The sequence below is a fragment of the Montipora foliosa genome, chromosome 8 (genome assembly GCF_036669935.1).
Source record: "Montipora foliosa isolate CH-2021 chromosome 8, ASM3666993v2, whole genome shotgun sequence".
In the NCBI taxonomy this organism is placed as follows: domain Eukaryota; kingdom Metazoa; phylum Cnidaria; class Anthozoa; order Scleractinia; family Acroporidae; genus Montipora; species Montipora foliosa.
The window spans coordinates 45,336,270-45,357,035 of NC_090876.1; the positions used below are offsets into that span (position 1 = coordinate 45,336,270).

At 42.0% G+C, this 20,766-nt stretch overlaps 1 protein-coding gene across 1 annotated transcript in view; it reads left to right on the plus strand.

Annotated features, from left to right (window-relative positions):
- Positions 1-20,048, plus strand: part of LOC138013414 (dynein heavy chain domain-containing protein 1-like) — a 96,189-nt gene extending 76,141 nt beyond the window's left edge. The window contains exons 47-62 of the mRNA XM_068860486.1: positions 269-469; positions 930-1,066; positions 1,673-1,772; positions 3,334-3,734; positions 5,628-5,753; positions 6,372-6,642; positions 7,105-7,367; positions 9,630-9,725; positions 10,378-10,549; positions 11,957-12,156; positions 13,512-13,829; positions 14,281-14,384; positions 14,476-14,668; positions 15,176-15,306; positions 16,025-16,571; positions 19,394-20,048. Coding sequence (XP_068716587.1) covers positions 269-469; positions 930-1,066; positions 1,673-1,772; positions 3,334-3,734; positions 5,628-5,753; positions 6,372-6,642; positions 7,105-7,367; positions 9,630-9,725; positions 10,378-10,549; positions 11,957-12,156; positions 13,512-13,829; positions 14,281-14,384; positions 14,476-14,668; positions 15,176-15,306; positions 16,025-16,571; positions 19,394-19,756 — 3,623 coding nt within the window. The 3' untranslated portion in view covers positions 19,757-20,048. The remainder of the gene's footprint in view (positions 1-268; positions 470-929; positions 1,067-1,672; positions 1,773-3,333; positions 3,735-5,627; positions 5,754-6,371; positions 6,643-7,104; positions 7,368-9,629; positions 9,726-10,377; positions 10,550-11,956; positions 12,157-13,511; positions 13,830-14,280; positions 14,385-14,475; positions 14,669-15,175; positions 15,307-16,024; positions 16,572-19,393) is intronic.
- The last annotated feature ends 718 nt before the right edge of the window (positions 20,049-20,766 follow it).

A 20,766-nucleotide genomic window follows, 5' to 3' on the forward strand; every position in this document is an offset into this window, starting at 1 on the left:
TCTGCCTAAATATCTTTGTCTCTACTGAAAACGTAGGTTTGTTTGTTTGTTTGTTTTCAGTAAGAATATTGTCCGGCCTTTTAAATTTAACACATGCATACAGAGGTCTCCAATAAGTAACACCGTGTTTCTTAAGAAAACTGCGACATCTATCAAAGCTCTTCAATGGCATCGAAAAACGCTTGCGTCTTTTAGTTCTTCTGGTTCTTAATCTAATTCCTTTTACCTCTGTTCATATCATGATTGTATATGTTATCGATACCCACAGCCGATCAAGCCTCAAGCCGACCGGAAACTGGAATGTCCGATCGCTCATCTTCTCGCCACTCTGGTCGATCGTCAGTTGAATTTGAAGCGTCCGCTCTGGATGATTCTCATCCGGGTCAGTCAGGGGCAGATGATTTTGAAACTGATCCACATTTTTCTGACAATGAAGTGGACCAGTTTTTGCAGTCGCTTAAAGATCCAGGTAAGTTGGAACGTCTCGTCTAAATACATCGTAAACCTCTTTTTTTTTTTTTTTTTTTTTTGCCTTGTTCACACAAAACAACAGGGCTTGAAGTTGATGGCACAGTGACGTTTCATCGGCGTGGTTCTTATGGCATTGCCCCACATTATGGGATGGGAAGGGGGAGTCGTCGTGAGTTTAAAACCAGTGGAACCATTTCTTAGGGTCTTTAAATTATTATAAAGTAACATGTGATTACGCCTTTGTTCACCTTCAAAAACCGCCATCAAGTGGCTTCTAAGTTTTCACATAACTGTTTATCATACGTCTATAAGTAATTTTACGGAAATGGGATCAGTGAAAATGCATTGCCATGGATGGTTCCTGCTTTGTTTGCGCACTGTTTTGTTTTTGGTTTTTGCTTCGTAGTCGTTACTGGGACTTACACTTAGTTACACTCTGCATTACTTTCATTCTTCAGAGGAACATGGGATCAGCTTCTTAGAGTCGGTGACCCCAGCGAACACCACAAGAACCGAGCGCAGTACATGGAGCGCCATGACAACCGCCAATGACAAGCTACTGGCTGACAAGCTTGCTGAGGCCATGGGAATACAGGTAAGATCTTGGGAGAAGGGTTGGCGCAGTGGTTAGAATAGGTCTTCCACTATTGTGTCCTGCAAGGGTTCAGTTTCCGAAGCTAACATCATATGTGGATTGAGTTTTTTGCTTCCGGCTCTAAAATGCCACCAGAAAATTTTTGCCAGATATTCTGGTTTTCCCATCATCATTTGATGTGATTTTACAGATCCAGCAATTAGAAGAGGACATGTGGTTGGCTATTGAAGCTCGAGCCCTCCTTGTTATTACTTAAGGTTGCCTGCGATCAGACGTTTGTAGCTCGTTTTGCTGCTTAAAAACAATTACTCCCTAATTGGGAAAAAGTGGCCTGGAGATGCACTGACTTCACTGGACTGCGGAGAGGCAACGAACAAAGATCCTCTGGCGATGGCTGCAGTTGATCTCTTCCCATCTACCCTCCCTTTCTTCCCTTCCACTCATCCCCTCCCCTCTTGAGGTTTTTGCTCCCGTTTAATTGGTGAACCAAGACTTCTGGTCCCTTAATCAAGTGAGAGCTTATTGGTTTGAAAGGAGTGTCATGATTGTTTTTCAGATGAAACAGCTTTGATCTGCTTCTATCCATTCCTTTATATCTTTTTTTAGAATGTGCATTCTCCTCGGCCTGTAGAAGTAAGTTTCACCCCACTTTTGAATCTGCCTGAGCAAGACATACTCGTTGTTCAAGCGGATGACCCACAACTCGGTATGTATCTCGTAATCATTTTATTGCATGCCAGCTTCATTTCAAGAATGAAAAAGCAAGGACAGAGGACGGCTCGGCGATCTTCATTTATAGCACATTATTATATGGCTACAATAGTACGCGCGCTCTGATTGGCTGCTGAGCGGGCAAGATTTTCTTGTAATGACCAGGCATTATGAGAATTTTTGTCGGCTCGATAGCTCTTTTGAGTTGAGACTAAAAGCTACGAGCGCGTGGGCGAAAACAACAAAAAATACGAACAAAGTACAACTATATTTTCAATAACTGAAAGAAAAACTAGCATAAAGATACTTCTTTAGTATGAACGACGAAGAGAGCCACAGCGAGAGCGAGTTTCATTCTCCAAAGGACGAAGAACAGGCCATGACTGAGCGCTAAAAAGGCCATATAATAAATAACTTATTAACCTCGTCCGTTCGGTCATTACAGGGAAACCTTAGACCTCGGCCTTAATATATTGACCTCGCTATCGCTCGGTCAATACATCAAGGCCTCGGTCTGAGATTTGCTTGTAATGACCTCACTCTCGGTTACTATGAGGCAAAATTAATGAACGCTAATTGGCTGAGACCGAGGGCATTTTTTTCTTAATAACGAGGACACCTTTTGGTTATCAATAGGGCAGGATTACTTGATCCTGATTGGTTAACAGTTGCTGAGCCAGAGCTAGCGAGGTTACAAGAGAATCTTTCGTACAGATTCTGACTCTGATTGGACTGCTTTTTATCCGTGTATAAAATACATTGTAAGGGCTATTTGTGATGACAGGAACGATTAATTGAATTGTTTGCTTTAAATTTTATGCGTTAAGTGTTCATGGTCAGTTAAGTTGATTGATGACTAAGGATTAATTTCACTTGTCTTTTCCCGACTCGGAAAATTTTGTGAAAACTTTGAAAATGAACGTAAAATTAACCCTAATAGCCTTCGCGCACATGCGATTAGAAATACAAATTGCTAAATGTTATGAATTTGGGATTGGTACAACCGTACCGATTCTTTATGTCGATTGTTCACTCACCGTTGCCGTGCATTTTTTTAGAAATTTACATTTCAAAGGTGGGACGGACAACCTAGTACCTGATGCAAGTTGTCTGATTTGTAAGGATTGGGCTTAAGGGTTTTCTTTCATCAAGTACTGGACTCTGCAACCGACCTCGATAAAAAAACGGAACTAAATAGGACATAAACAATACAGAAAAAAAGTGAAAAAAAAAAAAAAAAACGTTGAAACGCTTCCAAGGGCACTGATTTAGCGCAGAGGTGGGATGGTAAGTAACATACGCTTGCAAATATCGTATAGTTCATCTCAAACAATCGGGAAAATCGTTTACAGAGGTTGGCATTTGTTGCTTCTATAGTCAGCATAATGCCATTTAACTTGTCTTTGGTTAAGTTTGATTTGAATTGCAATCCCTCCTGCCCCTCCCCCCCCCCCCCCCCTTCCTCCCCCAAACTCCCTCGTAAGCAGATCGGTCGGGCCCAGCTTTAATCTTGAGACTTACATAAAGTAATTATATCTCTAACTTTATGATGACAGTGAGCAAGCTCCACGTAGCCGTCAAGAAAGGACTTGTTACCTTGGTTACGCATGTCGAAAGACGTCGTTGGAATAAATCCTTAGAATTGCTCTTGATGCGACAGACTTTCACCAACACAGAAGGAGTTTCTCGAGTGTATATAGGCAACTCTGCTGTGAATTATCACCCGTCTTTCAGGCTGTATCTTAGCTCATCTTTGCCCCTTTTCATGCCTGGCGGTGGACAATACCCACTTCCCTTCTCCAAAGTGTCAACAATCTCTATGGGCTTGAGTCGCCAAGGATTGTGTGACATGCTACTGCTAGAAACCTTAAAGCTTGAACGGCCCGAGTTTGACGGTCCGTTGAGATCACTGGAAAGAGATGTTAGCATTCACAGGCAACAGATCGCGAATGCAAAGGTAGAGAATTTTTTTACAAAAAACAGCGACGATGTTGATATCATGCCGATCGACATAATACATCGTGGTTACATGACGAAAACTCTTTACGCGAAAGCGCGTAGTTCTTTGCAATAAGCCAGTTCTTTCTTTTTACAAAGGGGTCTTGGGAGAAAGAAGTTCACATTCTAGAAAATAGACCAAATCAGATACCTAATTCAAATCTCCCGGGGTTAAGATTCTTCGTGTGGTTTATTTGCATTATAATGTACCATTCACATTTAAATGATATGCAAATACCTGGACAGAACATTTTATTCCCAAAGGGTTTAAATTGGGTACAACATTGAAAATGAACATCCTTGGAAATAGTCGCAATTTTCAACTTGGTCTCCATTGTTTGCAGAACTTTATCCATCAAAATTTAAAAAGGGAACTTAAAGAGGATATGCTAAGAGTGGCCAGACTATCAACAGCTTTCGAGTTGGCCTCTCGCATGCGTTTTCCGTTTGCTCTTCGCTATGCTCTGCAAAATGACAACCTTCCTTGAAAATAAAATAAAATAAAATAAACTAAGGCCGGGTATGGACGACAACACCATGTAGTAATTGGGAAATATCATAAGTACTCTTGATAGCGCTAAGGCTCGGGTCAAACGCTGTACTTCGCATGAGCCGAACCCAATTCAACCAATTAGGCTCATGTGAAGTTCGACGTTCGACCCGGGCCTAAGGTATCTTTTGAAGTGACAGGTCGAGAACGTTGTGCCAAAATGGAAAACGCACGTGTGGAACGTACAGACCATTAGGCAGCCTTGGCCCGCGTGGCCATTTCGCATTCCAGGACAGTAGTCTCTCCCACATTTTGTTAAATATAAATGTTGTAATTTCATGCATGACAAGTCAAAATGGAAAGCAGCTCCTTCTGATTGCCGTTCGTGGTTCAAAAACGGTGTCGTGTCGTACCTAATTGAACGGGCTTCAGGATTGGCCAGAAGAACAATAGAACGAGCGAAGATAACAATGGATTTAGCACAGAAAACAATAGGAAGTACGACACTGTATAATGAAATATAGTGTACAACAAGAGGTACGACCCTACCCTAAAAACGTGGCGTACTTAAGTTCCCTAGTGTTCTTGTTCATTAAACCTTTTGTCTTATCGACGTTTTCGTTGCTCAGGCTCTCTGTTGTGTACACTGCACATTCTCATTCCTAGAGCCCGTTTTTCTTTTGATGAGCACCAAGAACACGGACTCTGGCTGCAGCCAAAGCAGGAAGTCTGTGAATTAAGGACTTTCGGTTCTTTTGCGCATTCTCAGAAACAATAATGGTCGTCAATGATTACAACAATTAGCCAATATGCTCTTTTTTGCCCCTCCAAAATTTTGCATAAGCATTGTTTTTATTTCTCGTGGGACTTATAATGGTCCCAAGAGAAACTGGAAACAATGCTAGCGCTTATGGAAACTTTTGGAGGGACAAACAAAGAGTATTATGGTATTTTTGATATTGACTAATGTAGACATTCATAAACGGCGGTCAATTTCATAATTCGTTTGTCCAAGTGCAAATGAGCATACCAAGTCTCATACCATACAGCGATTTGAAAAGAATTCTTGCTGTAAAATGAGGCTTGGTAGGCTAATTTGCACATTAGCAAAAGAGTAATGAAACAGGTGCCATTTATTAAGGTCTTCTTACTTTTGGCTGTCTAAAAAAAGTAAGGTCTAGTTACTTTTGGCTGTGGCCAGAGTGTGTCTTCTTGGCGCTAACCAAAAGAAAAGCGGACGCTGGGGACGAGACTGAAAACTGTATTGTTTCAGTTTGCACTCATGTGTTGGGCATTCACCCAAAACCGCAGAAAAGTCATCTGCGTTACTCATCAGCTGATGTGAGTTTCCATTTCCTTTAGGAACTTATTCTTGGGAAAGTGGTTGCTCTTGGTGTTCCCCTGCTAAAAGACTCTGGCATGTTGGATGCCGTCATCCAGAGCAGGGAAATGATATCTACTGCAGAAGAAAGATGCCAAGAGGCAGAGGTGAGATGTCGCATGACTTCTTTCAAGGCCGCCGTAGGGTAGAGCGGACAGCTGTGTAGAATTAGAGAGACAAAGCGTCGCGCAGCTGTTGCGCCCCACCTGCAATGGGCCGGCTTCCGGTCAGCGGGGTGTGAAAGGTCATTTCCCAATGATTCTAGTCTTATCTTGCCACGCTTTCAGAACGTGGGATAAAATGCACGCCCATTCTTTGCAATTTATATGTACAACTGCAATCAACTCCTCTTCCGGTTCTCCCGTTTTAGGCCCGTTCACAGGGTTCGACGTTTGTCCTAGCAAGTCAATGCGATTTTTTATCGCCGTAAACTTGTAGCAAGTTTCTAGCAATGCAATTTCCTATCCCTTGCAGTTTCCTGTCGACGAATCGCACCAAAATAAGGTAGAAATAGGTTCTGGGTTTCACGTACGATATTTTTTAACAGTTACAACTCAGAAACAGCGACAAAAATCGTTCCTCTCCAACAAAACTGTAAATGAAAAAATGCTTACAGTCAAATTTCCTTAGCTTTTTTTTTTTTTTTCAAAAAGATCTTGTGTACCTGAAATAAATCTTACATTCGTAAGACTGTTTTCTTTTGTTTTTTAAACTTGCTTTTACAGAAAATGAAAACAGAATTGTTGTCAAAACAAAATGATTTCCTGCCCGTTGCACAATATGGTGCTCTTCTTTTCGTTGTGATGTCCGAAATGCACAAGCTTCATCCATTCTACCGATATCCACTGGACACATTCATCCAACTCTATCATGACACCATAGCTCAGAGGAACCGGGGCAAGAAGAGCAGTGGATCGCCAGCAGCTCGTGGGGCCGAGCTCATCTCGGCTTTGTCTCGGAAAATCTTCGAACGCATATCTTGGAGTTTGTTTCAGGGTAAGTTGACTCAGTCCGAGTTCATTTTACAGTTCATTTCAAACAGAATCAATTTGTGTGAAAGGTATTCAGCAAGCTATCATCACCGAGATCAGTGCTTGGAGGGTGCTTGAAAAAGGAAGCCTAAAAAAAAGGTTAATTGAGGGAGCGGGGCTAGCGCAGTTGCGAACTTTCCTTCCATCAGCGTGTCCCGGGATGGATTCCAGATTCGACGCCGTATATATGTTGGCTAAAAGTTTGATGGTTCTCCAGTTTTCTCCGCAATTTTTTTTTAGATCCCAAGAGCGCTTGCTAAGTTCTGGTTTTTCCGCATAGTTTTAAACCGCGCAAAAATATCCCTGTATTAATAAGCATCACCCATAGGAAACTCGAGTATCTCGAGATGCGCAGAACGTATGCGCAAGAACAATAGTAGGCACCGTCCTTAATTGAAAAACAAAAAACTTTTTTTTTTTTTCACAGACGACAACTACTTGTTTCCCTTCTTGCTGGCCGTGGAAAAACTAATGAACAGCGGCGCCTTGTCTCGTGATGAATGGAAGTTATTCAGTCAACTATCCACCGAGTTCCATTCCAATAAGCATGACAGCAGTGATATTGAGAAGCCGCATTGGGTTCGGCGCCATGTGTGGCAGTCCGTTGATGAACTGGAGCTGTTGCCTGCTTTCAAAGGCCTGAAAACCTCTGTGGCGGAACAGTCAGAACAGTGGCGTGAATATTTCACTGTAAGAGCTTAGTCCCTTTAGTAGGAGATAGCCATAAGGCTAGTCTGCAAATGATCATCGCAATTCTGGGGATAAACTAAGAATAAAGCCAGGATTCGAGCCAGGATCCGAGCTAGGATCCGAGCCTGTGAAAGCGACATGAAAGCCTAAGAAATTCACACTTGAATGGGATTTGAACCCATTGCGTGATTTCAAACCGAAGGGGACTAGGTACGGGTCTATAAATTATGGCATAGGCCCCTTGCATAAAAGGCAATGTACATCCTAAGCCTCACATTATTGTCAAAAATCCTTTGTCTAGAAACATAAGTGCTAGCCTAAGGATGTACAAAGTATTGTTATTCGAATTAAGGCGCCATATATGCAAAGGTCTATTAGCAACTATTCATCCACATAATCAGAAAGAGCACACCGACATTTACAAAATCCCCAAGTTTGGTGTTAATCGGGATAATTTTAACAGGGATACAGCCATTTAAATACGTTATATTTTACAAAGAAATGTTGGTCATCCCGACGCAGCGTCCGGATGGCCATACATTTCTTAGTAAGATTTGACGTCTTTAATTGGCTGTATTTCGCCTAATATTGGATCTATTAACACTAAACTTAAATATTTTTTAATGCTTGGTGTGCACTTTGTGAATATGTGGATCAATAATTGCAAATCCCATCATTTGCATACTCGTACCTTGTCCCCATCTGCTTGAAATCAGACAATGACCTCTGTGTTTTGTAGCGAAAATATCGTTGACGTCGCCTATTGTTATTAATGTGCAAAGCAGAGCCTCATTGGCTGTCGAAACAAACGGTCTTTTGTTTCTGCGGTTGGCGCATTTGAATAACAAAAACAATCTTTGTAAAGAGATATCTTCCCCATAGTCGTGCAGTGCATTACCAAATAAGCTATTAAGGCAAATGGACACCTGTCACTTTGAGTCCATGACAAACGCGAGTATACGAGGTAAGAGAGCGATTCCCCCGGCCATATTTGGCGCTCTTCCGGTGGGAAAAAAAACCTGTTATTCACTACTTGCACAATCCCATAATACACTTCTATTACCCCCCCCCCCCCCCCACGTTTGCATAACCATTGTTTGCAATTTCTCAAAACAATGCCTGTGCAGATTTTTGGGGGGTAAAAGAGGTGTATTATGGGATTTGTGCAAGTAGTGAATTAGTTCGGTGTCATACTAAGTGGTTATTTCGATAAGGCAGGAGCGGATAACCAGAAGCCTAGAGCTACAATAGATGATTTACAACCAATCTTTAGAGACACAGATAACAATGCCACAATGTACAATATCTGGTGGACGAACAAAAGGAGCTACTGAGAGATTTGTTGTTTTCGTGCACCAACATGGCGGCGATGACGTAACGTGAAAACCACCTATAATAAGTCTATGTAATGGCATTTTTCACAGCTCAAGCTATTTTTAAACGAGTTCGTATATACAATTTGGCTTGCAAAAGTGACCATTCTCAATCCCATGGGTGATAATTATTCATGCGAGATTTGTGATTAGCTGGAAAGGTCTGGTTTTGCGGGAAAATCAATCTAAATATAACTCGGTCTGTAAAACCGCTGTTCCACAAATATAGGCAATGAAAGAAATTTGAGCAATTGTCTCCTTATAGACACCTGAGAAATTCGGGCGGCCTTGACGGGATTCAAACCCATGCCCTCTGTGATGCCGGTGCAATGCTCTGCCAACTGAGCTATGAAGCCACACAGTTGGAAGAAGGTCAATTTGTTGGAATCATTCGTTCCCAGGTTGAATTTTTACAATCCCGGTATATTTCGTTGCTGCTTCTTTAGGCATTGTTTTGTTGTTGTTGTTTTCATCTGGCCACGGAGTTCATTTATTCACATACCAGACCAGCTCCAACCTTTCTCGTGTTTACACCTCATTAGTATCACGCAACTAGTGGACTAATGCAAATCCTGCATTTTGATTGGCTACGCTACTAGAGGAATATTAGTCATAGTCCTCGAGTAGCGAAAAGCGTGACGCTTTCTTTCGTTTTATTCCCAAATAAATATTTCTTCAACTTGCATTTGCTAGCTTTGTTATTGCCTTTTCTGTCCGACTAGTTAGGTGATACTAAAACAATTAGACCCTTCGCCCTCAAGGGCCACGGGTCTTATTGTTAATTAGTAGGGAGTTTAAGAAACTACGATGGCTACGGCGACGAAAACGTCACTTCAAACGGTTAGTTTGAGCTTTCCTAAGTGTAACCCTTTTTTGCTCTTTGTCTTAGCTGCCTCCTGTTCTTCTCGGGGCGACGCCTGGCGAATTCTCTCATTTGACAGTCTTTCAGAAAGCTCTTCTGTGGAAAACGTTTCAACGAGACCAGGTGATTGACCATTCTTGTTTGCAAAGGACGCCATCCCTCTTTTGAGAGCCAGGCAACAATACTGAAAAAATAAAATCTGAATTCAAATCAAGGCCATACAAGAAGTTCGTTGCTTTTGCAATCTAACTTCGATACGTCCCCGTCGTGAAGCCTGGGCCTTACTTCCATCAGATGGCCGAAGACAAAACTCTGGCCGCAGCTTGAGGACCTACCACCCACCCGCTGCTGCTGTATACACGATATCGAACGCTTTGACCACAGATCAAAACAACAACTTGTCTTTTCGGAGCCGTTCATCTACTCCTTTAAGCCGCCTGTCGTTTCTCGGTGATGGGTGATATGATACGACAGAGAAGACCAAGAGACAAAACGCCTGATAAAACTTGAGTGGGCTGTAGCAACGAGTGTTTAGAATATTTAATTATCTCTTCGTATTTCTGTCTTTTGAAATCAATCAGATTCTGCTTGATAAGAGAGCGACAATAAGCCACTTCGGAAAATACCATAATACTCTTTGTTTGTCTTCCCAAATTTTACATAAGGATTGTTTCCAGTTTCTCTTGGGACTTACAATGGTCCTGGTTCTGTTTTAGTTTCTTTGTTCTCTTTCCTCAATTGAGCCATTTAGTGATTTATTTTTCGTTTGTTTCAGCTATTTCACGTTTGTCAAGACATCGTCCTCTATCAAATGGGGGCCAGCATGACTCGGCCTATTGGATACGACCTGGAACAGCTGTATCCCTTCACAAGCCAATCGCGTCCGGTTGTGTTTCTATTGCCTCCCATAAGCACTCTCAAGCAAGGAAAAACAAGCGTTCTGAAAGGTAAAGAACCTCCATGTTGTGCAGTTGTTAAACAAGTGTAGCCAGGCTCTTGCATAAAGCCGCTGTTACACGTTGAACCTTTTAGCTGAAACTTGTTTGCAAAGACGCTCCGAAACAGGTGTCAGGAGGCATTGCACCGTGTAACATGGTCGGTTTCGTGAAACTCGCGTTGCGAGACAAGTTTCACGAAGAGTAGAACCGTTTTCTACTTCTGCAACAGTCGCAACGATCGCAGTGGTTATAAAAACAAGAGTTTCACCGTGTAACATCACTTCTTGAAACTGGTCTCGCTTGGTCTTGTTAGGCTACTCTGGGTAGGCCAATCAGAAACCGGCCAGGCCATGGAACTAGTATCAACTTGTTATACGGGAATCTGGTAACATCATTTCGAAACCAGTTTCAACGTTCCCAAACAAGTTTCGACCTTTCATGTTACATGGTGCAACGCCTGCTGAAACTCTTTTTTTTTTCTCTCTCTCTCTCTCTCTCTTATTTATTATTCATTTATTTTTATTTTAGATTTTATTTTCATATACTTTCTAATGTTTACTTTCTTGTCCGAAACACCACATACTTACACGACTGTACTGATTTACAAGAACTCAAGGAGTTCTTACGATACAATCCTTTAACTAAAAGTTACACTCTACAGTACTCACTTACAACAATTACCTACCGGTCCCAAAAAATTTCTCCAGAATTTCTCCACTTCGAATTAGAGCGGCTAAAACCCCGGGCAAATGGATTCAACATTCGTTCTATTTTGTTGAATGATGTTGAACAATGTTGAACGTTGACTGCTGGGGTGGGAAAACAGTTTCAGCACATCATCAACATTTGTTTCAACAAAGCTCACGAGGGGCGTGTATTCAGTCCCAGGCTGCAAAGCGGTTGTTACTATAGTTACGGACATGGATACCTTATTGAAAGACCGATTAGTGCGCAGGCGCATATATATCCAACTATGTTGAAGGAGGGGGGCAAACAGTTTCAACTTCATTCAACATTAGCGAAAACAAAACACATGTTGAATGGTTGTTGAAGCAAAGTTTAAAACGTCATTCAACATCGATTCAACTTCGATTCAACAAGGTTGAAAGGGGAGAGAAAACTTTTTCAAGATCGCTGCTCAACAAAATCGAACAGATATTGAAGCAAATGTTGAAGTCGGTTGCCTGGGCCTTAAGTTTATTGTCACGCGTGACAATATACTTTTCAAGATCTAATTTTTCTTCCACGAAAACGGCAAATTCCGCAAACTGATATTTTGTGTGATTTTTAGCGGAGGGGAACAGGAATTGTTGTTTACCGATAAGGATTTTTCCTGCCGAGAGCGGACTCATTCTTTATCATTCGTCCTAGCTAATTTTTCTTTACCACCTATAAGAACTTATTTTGTGTTTACAGACCCAGTAACTGATGTTATTAACCTTGCTCGTGCCCACGGAAAGGATCGTCCCTTGCTTATGGTGACCTTAGGTGACGTTACCAGCTTAGAGAGGGCTCTGAGTAGTATAAAGATGGGGATGAAAGCAGGATGCTGGGTAATTCTGGAAAACTGTCACCTGGCAGCTTATTGGTCCGAAGAATTTGTGCATGAGCTGCAGGCAAGTGATAAACTCTAGGAAGTCTCTGAATATTATCGCATGATCTGTATTGGGAAAAAAAATGTACAAGCAAATAAATAACAGCCAGTGAGGCTGTGGTTGGCATATTAATGACAATAGGTGACGTCAACCATATCTTCGTTTTTTTGGCGAAACGCATATAACATTGCCCGAAACGGAAAATACCATAATACTCTTTTATTACTTACAATGGTCCCAAGAGAAAACAAAAACGCTGATTCAAAATTTGGGTGGGCAAACAAAGAGTGTTATGGTCCGTTTCGGGGCAACTGGATCCGTTCCCTACATTTTTCTTATCTGTCGCAAATTTGCAGAAGGTACCCTCTTGAATTGTTAAAGGGGCTGTTTCGCGGCAGTGCAGTTCATTTTGCGTAGCTTTACCAATTACTCGCCTCCACTCGCAATGCAACTTAACGTTAACCCGGGAAGTACTTCTAAACATCACAAATCAAAGCTTCATGAGAACAAACGTCTGTCGAGCTTACATGGTTTGAGTTACACACAACAGAGGTAAACTGAAAAGTTTTCAAAGATCCCAATTGCAATCCATTTTAATCTTCTACAATTTTGCCCACTCGTGCCTCCTTTTGTATTTGCTACATTTTATTCAAACCCTCCTTCACTGTTTTATGTAGTAATTTATACGTTTCGCTCGATTTGGTGGCCAGTCCTAAGTTCCTGAATTTGGCTAATTTTCGTGACACAGCCCCTCGAGATCAATGACATTATGGCCCAAAGCCATGTTTTGTACGGTTATGCCTAGAATGGATGCTCCAAAATAAGGTGAGACCCTTCGTGACAGACATAAGCAGGTGTTACATTTGGTGACGTGACGTGGCAATACCTGACAACCTCGGGTCACCTCGCAGCTCTTACAAGGTCTCACCTGATTGGAGACCACCCTTGAGGTTTAACAAAACAACAAATAACAGAAACAATGGACCCTAGGCCTAAAACAAAAGGGCTGCAACTCTATCCTCTAGGGTCCATTGTTTCTGTTATTTGCTCTTTTGTTAAACCTCATGGTGAGACCTTGTAGGAGCTGCGAGGCTACCGACAACCTCAGTGTTCACCTGCTTTGGGAAATAAACAACACTCTGTTTAGGCAGAAAATAACTTCTGGGTTAGGCACTGATCTTTAGTGATTAAGTCTAAGCGCCGAATCTAAATGGTTAGCTTTCATAAATTATTCTAGTGGCACCATACCTAAACTTAGTAAACTTTAGTATCATCGTTTGGTACTTTATATACACAAAGTGTCTCACCTTATTTTGGAGTATCCATTCTAGTCACGACCTCTTTTTTTACAGTTGTTCTTAATTTTTTTTCGCCAGACAATAATAACCATGCGAGAGACAATTGCTGAGGAGGAAACAGAGCTACAATATACCGAGTGTAGTCCGGAATCAGAGTCGGAAATTACCGAAGCCGAAGATGAGCCCGTACATCCCGAGTTTCGGTTGTGGCTGACCACCCAAGCGGATTTGGGGTTGCCTTTGCCTGCAGTTCTTATTCAGCATGGTATTAAAGTGGCGTGCGAGGCAAAGGAGAATTTTAAGGAGTCAGTGCAAACAAACTTTCGCGTGGTTGCTGGATCACTAAATTACTGTACTCCCATTTGGGGAGCTGCAGCGAAGAACTCTCTTTTTGAGGTACGGTAGATTTGGCATTTTGGTAAACAATATAAAGTGTACGGTCCACGAGCCCGGAGGTTATGTTGCGTTCTTAAGTAGGAAGCAGATCGAAGTATGACTACAAAACCCTCACCCCTCTCTCCTCTCCTCCCATCCCCTCTCCTCTCTTCTCCTCCCCTCTCCTACCCTCCCTTCCAGATGGGAATTTAGTCCATTGCAGAGATTTTCCTACCCCTTCTGTCTTGGGTGTGTAGAGACAGTTTGGAGTTCATTTTCTTGTCTTGCTTGTCAGGCTTTTCGCTGGCGAACATGACCATGTAAACATCGCGCCTCTTTTCAAAACCCTTTGAGTTGTAAGGTTAATAATATACGGAAAGAGAAGCTTTCCAGATGGTGCAAAAGTGCACTAAAGGCTTATTTGTGAATTTCTTCATTTTGACTAAGTTTCTAGTTATCTACATATTTTCAGAGTAACGTACAACCCTACGCCATCTACAAACTGGCATATCTCCATTCAGCTTTGCTCGAACGTAGAAAGTATGGAGAGAAAGCGTTTAATTGTCCTTATCAGTGGTACGTGTATTTGAAAGTGCTTTTGTTTAGAGCCAGACTTAAAAAAATTGGTTGCTGACGGCTTTGTAACTTTTTCCTCATTGTTCTTAAGGTTTCAGGCTGATTTGCTAGCAGGATTACATGTTTTGCGTGACATATCGCGGGCCTGTCATGAATCGCTTTTTCTTGAAGCTGTGGAAGAAATGCTTGGTTATGTTACATATGGTGGTCACGTGACAAATGGCCTCGATTTGAAAGCGGTTGAATCTATTGCGTATTTTGTCGTGCGTGACCGTGTTGAAATGGTGAGTCCTCCATGGCGAAAATAAATCTCGCAAGAGACCGAAATCTCCTTTTTCCTACGTTGCAAATACTTTTTTTCATTCATTTTAATTTTCACTTAAATATTGGAATCCTCCGAATTTTGCGATCTTTTTTGCACGATCTCCTATAGATCCTTTGCAGAGCATCAGAACATCATGCAGCACTTTGCAGATAAAATTGCTTAGTGATTGAGGCCGTTCATTTTGTTAGTTACAACTACTTCGTTCAATAATTTCATTCATTCACGCCACCGCCATTTATTTCTTTACTGGAGTTTCAAACTCGTCCTCTTAATTTCCACAGTTTTATCTCAAAGTTAGGAGCGGAGTTGCATGTTGGCTGTCAATGTACTGCGACGAATAAGAACCACTACTAGAAGGCTTGTTTTTGTCTTGATAAGGTCAATATCGTGCATTGCTCATTTACGGACGTGAGCTGACTAAAGGGGACACTCCCTCTCCCCCTCTTTTTCGATATTCTTTGTGCAGGATTCGTCACAGGATGATCTTAACTACGGACAAATTGACGCTTTCATTAACAAGTTGCCGGAAGCGCCATCGTGTCAGCGGCTTGGTCTTATTGATGCCTCTAATTCTAGTTACCAGTCCAAACGAAGCAGGTACGTTCATGTGGTAACTACGCATACATAAATCTCCCTTAAAATGCACAGAAACAAACCGTGATTTGCTTCGAACCGTGACTTTGATAGCTTTGAAGATAATTGAACGTTTAAATGCACAAATGCACAGAAACAAACCGTGATTTGCTTCGAACCGTGACTTTGATAGCTTTGAAGATAATTGAAGGTATAAATGAGAAAGTTAGGGTGTGTTCGATTGACCCTATTCCGGAATAAGAATACGTGGAGTGATGATTTAATAACGGTATCTTTGGAGTTTTGAAGCAGCAAGGATAATGGAGTTATGATTATAAAAGCATTTTAGCAGGTGTTTGACAATTTTAATGTGGATCTCCGTAAATACGAAGGGTTTCTAACTTCTATTCCATGTATTCCTATTCTGGAATACGGTCAATCGAACGCACTCTTAGTATTCACTTGCAACACGTGTGCTGGTAGGTCGCGAAAGAAATTTTTACGAGATGAGGTGCCCCCAGGAAGAAAGCAGGTCTCGAGCTTGTAATCTCGTGCTTTTCAAAAGGACATCTTCGAATAACTCATCAATAAAGATGAAAACCTGCTGGGATGCTTTTTCAATGTTGCAATGTGTGTGGGTTTCTTATGAGTTTCGTTCATGTATTTTGCGACAGTTAGGCTGAATGAAACATGTGACAGTCATTTTGCCCCAAATACAACGATTTTTTTTGTCACGTAACAGCGGCATAGCAGACCTTGTGGCTCTCTACACGGGACACTCATTGACTTCCCTCTCATTTGAAAGTTGCGTCAAAGCGATCGCTGAGGAAACAATCCATGAATTGTCGATACTTACACAGATAATTCAGTCGCTGGACCTTACCCAAGAGGCAAACTCGGCCGTGGCATCCTTTGTTCAACGAGAACTTGTCTTTCTACTCCGTCTCCTTGAAGACGCTGTCAAGGATTTGGACCTCCTAAGCAACGCCTTTGATGGATGTGTTGCGTTTACACCAGGTTTATTTCACTTCGCTTTGTCGCTGGGTAAACATCAAGCTCCGTCCAAATGGCTCGAAAAACCCTCTTCAGGTATCAGTGTGGCTCGTTGGTTGGAACGCATTGGAAAGCAAGTGAAACTTCTCGCCGAATATTACTCGTGTTCACCTCTCTTCCCTTGTTCGTTTTCCCTCGGTGCGTTTGTTCATCCTCAGGCGTTCTTGGCTTGTGTTCTCATGGACCACGCTCGATCTGCGATGAAGTCTGTTTATTCTCTTGAATTTTCAGCGGAGGTAAGGTTTATTATTTCGTTATTGTTGCATGTTTAAAATGAGTCCAGAACCGGGTGACGTACAGAGACGTGTCCGTTATGTTGGTGGCCTTCAGGGAGTTGGTGTCCAGATCTTCTGAAGCACTAAGACCTCACGTCACGTGACTTAGAATACTCCATTTCCAAAGATACCACACATACCTTTACAATCTCTAATTTCATTGGATCCGTACAGGACGCAGTTCTGTTGTGTTCAGGACTAGGCTTCATTTTTTTCTGTTGTATTTTTCTGCTAGCAGAGGTCTCTTTTCTTCCAGGTGATCTGGTGACGTAATTTGGAGGACTGGGAAGAAGAAATTTAACGCTGTATCCCACAACCGCGCGCGGCCTTAGGTGTTGTTTCCAAACTCCCTGCAGTATTGCCGTCGCCAAAACTCAACAGATCATTACGTGTCTAACACATTTCCTGTTACTGAATGAACATTCAAGTACACCCGACGAGATCTAACCTCGCCTCTACCATGTTGAATTCGAAAATAAGGCCGCGCGCGGTTGTGGGATACGGCGTTAAAATTTTTCTCCCCAGTCCTCCGAATTACGTCACCAGATCACCTGGTTGTTGCATTCGTTCGAGACTACGGGAAAAGAGACCTCTGCCATGGGTCGAAACTCACTGTGTTGAGCATGCGCGGCTGTTACTTAGCAATCTAATCCTCAAGTAGTACTTAACATGTCGTGCGGGCTCACTTTACAACAGCGGAATTACTGTAAAGGAATGCGCGAGACACAGCAAACATATCATGGGGCATGCGTTTTGAAAAGTCCCGTCCAAGGTCGTGGACTTCGGTATAGTATCATAGTGAGTTTCGAACCATGTCAGAAGTGTCGTCAGCCCAGCGAACGCAAAGAAAAAAAGACCTCTGCTAGCTGGGAACTGTTGTATATTTTTATGTGCTCGTTTTTTTCTGAACTAGTCAATAGGGCTGTTTTATTAGCTGCGTCCTGACCCAATTCGGAGACGTTTTCGATGGTGAGACTCCTATACAGGAGTCGAACCTATACGATCTTCCGATTACCAGTTCGGATGCTCCACTACTGAGCTAAGAGACTCGTGAGAGCTAGGACTCGGGGATATTCGGGAAAAAATCCGAGATCTTTTGTTTTCGTCCACCAACATGGCGGCGATGCCGACGTAACGTGAACACCACCCATTGTCCCGCAATACTGTTCTCCTGGAAATACTCTTATTTTCCGAAGCCTATCCTTCTGTCACCACCGAAAAGCAAAAAAAATCTCTTCATTTCATTCACCGGATTCAAAGTCTTACCTCTCCTTCATTTAATACAATAGCAAAACCAGGAGCAAAACGCTCCATTTCAACACATTGAACTCTAGCAGTGTATACTACTAGCTCCTTACTAACCGAACGCAAGAGCTGTACTGGAGAATATTGGCCACAAGTCGTGGCCCATTACCCGTAGCCTCCATCTTCTATATTAGCCTTCTGAGTCAACCCTGTCCCGTATCTTTATTTTTGGAAGCACATCCCAGGGGACTTTTTGCGGGTGTTTTCACGTTGGCCAATCATAAGAGACTTATGATCGGTCATTGATTACGTCACATAGCAGCACACCCGAAACGCGAAGGTATTTCAAAATGATGAAAAGATATAGCAGTTTTGAAAATAAAAAAGATGTGGGACAGAGTTGACGCAAAGGTTTAATACGTATGGAGGCTCCGGGAAATTGGCTCCTGGCGGCAACTTTTTACATGTAAAATTAAATTCTGCTTGCTATAATTGTACTGTTGTGATGAAAAAAATATATATCCCGCTTTTTAAAAACTTTTTTGTGTTTTGTGTTTAAGTTCCCTGGAGAGAGAAAAAGTAAGGAAACGAACCGTTTCCATGGTAGGGAAGGAGTAGGGTGGTAGGGATGGGAGTAGGGTGGTAGGGATGGTAGGGATGGTAGGGGAGTGATGGTGGTTTCATATGCTTTTCCTCCCTCATCAAAATCGACTCTCAGTCAATTACATCCGGCTGCGGGCGGATACCCTCGATAGGGATAACCTCTGGTATCCTTCCCTTTCGTTGAATTAATGTTCCTAACCCATGACAGCAAAGAAATGACGCAGTACCGAAGTTCAGGGACTTTGATATGCTAATCCTTAAGCACGTGGCGCCTGGAATGTGATTGGATAATAATGTGCATGGTGTGATGTTAGCGTGAGTCAAGCTCGCTCTGTAACGAGAGAACGCATAATAGCCTTAGCTCAATTACAAATCCCTTACAGAGGTCATGGTTGTCACATTAACTTTAATTTATAAGAGTTCATAAATTGGCTTTAAAATAAAGAAAGTTGCTATTATCATTGAATTAAAATGGTAAGGGTCCTTACTGTAAAATCCCGACCGAAAAGCAGCCAATCAGAGTGCTTCATTTAAAAACTTTTTGTGCTTTGCTCATCTTGAATTTCCCTTGAGAGAGAAAGAATACGGAAACGGACCGTTTCCATGGTAATGGTCTGTACTGTAGAACCCAGACCGAAAACCAGCGAATCAGAGTGCTTCATTTAAAAACTTTTTTTGTTTTGCTCATCTTGAATTTCCCTTGAGAGAGAAAAAATACGGAAACGGACCGTTTCCATGGTAATTGTCTTTATTGTAAAACCCAGACCGAAAACCAGCCAATTGGAGTGCTTCATTAAGACTGAGAGTTGGTTTCCATGTAATAACGCTCGTTCTTCATCAACCAAGCCGTGTCAAAAAATTAACCATCTCCTCTATAACAAAAATTAACCAAACCACAAAACTGTTTTTTACAAACTTATTTTCGGCTTTAACAGGTATTGCATCAAGAAACTGCCTGCACATCTCCTCCTAGTCGAGGAGTCTATCTGAGTGGCTTAAAACTCAATGGAGCCTCATGGGACACAGACCGTGGCCTCATCACGGAACTGCCTGAATCACGTGACTCTTGCGAGTTACCTATCGTGTGGCTAAAGCCAATCGAGGTGATGAGGTCGCGTGCGCCATCCGCTAAAGGTAATACACATGACAGTGATATTCCCTTGTTCGACTGTCCGCTTCTTATTGGGGAAGACTGGAGAACCGATCTCTGTACTTTGGTGACCAGTCTTTCTCTACCGTCTATTGTCGACAAGAGAATTTTAAAGCAGCGAAGAGTTGCGATTGTCTCCATTTTGTGATATAAATGCGTCTTCCCTCAGTACTTTGTACCATTTCCTCGCCATGAATGTCGCGAGTGTATCATTTTCTTGGCTCTTATGTTGATTATTTTCTTTGTTCTGTTTTCTGAGAGATACAAATATTGGAGCGCTCTTGTAATTACGTGTAATTAGTCAGGCAAGTTCATGTTGATACAGTTCAAGTGTAAAGAAACAAGCGGCTATTAAGTGTAAAATATTGGCCTCTAGTTCACCTTCCTGGAGAATACTGAAAATGAACTCTTCTATGAGCAATAAAAAAAGGTCACGTTTGAAATACACCTTGTTACTCTTTTCTTCGGCTACTCTGTGTGTAAGTTGTGTCTTGAAGTCTGGCGCAGTGTTTTGTTTTGTTTTTTTCTTCTTTTTTTTTTACACTCTCCCGTAGCGCACGCTATCGAGTGTGCAAACCGTGAGAGGATGCCTGTTTTATGAGTCAATGACTCACGAGTCAATGAGACTCACACTCAATATAGCAATAATTTATTGATTAAGCCTAAGCCCTCGTTTCAGTGATAAGGCCTAGGGACTCTCTGAAATTGTAGCTTTCATTTTATGGTTTGGTTAACTGCAGTAACTCATTGACTCATTGACTCATAAATACTTAACACTCAAACCGTGAGGGCAAAGGTAGCCATATTCGGCCTTTGATTGGCCAGTCGACACGAACTTTGGAAGCTTGCTGCCATGCCAATGAAGTTTGTAATTCGCGTAAAGAACACTCTTCATTCACTAGCACCAGAAACGTATTAAATACCCGCATTGTTGAAAGTTTTTATTGACCCTTGTGATGCACGTGCGACAGTCGATACTAAGTGCCCACGATTTTAAATTTTAACAATAGAGGCTCTGTTAACAGCACGATGTATTGTTTTTCTTCTGTTAAATGGTTTTGCACCGAGGTTCAATGTAACATACAGTTGGACTCTGTGACCCTCAACGTGGTATTATTACCTTAGTTTCACCACAAAGCGAGAAACTCCGTTTCCTAC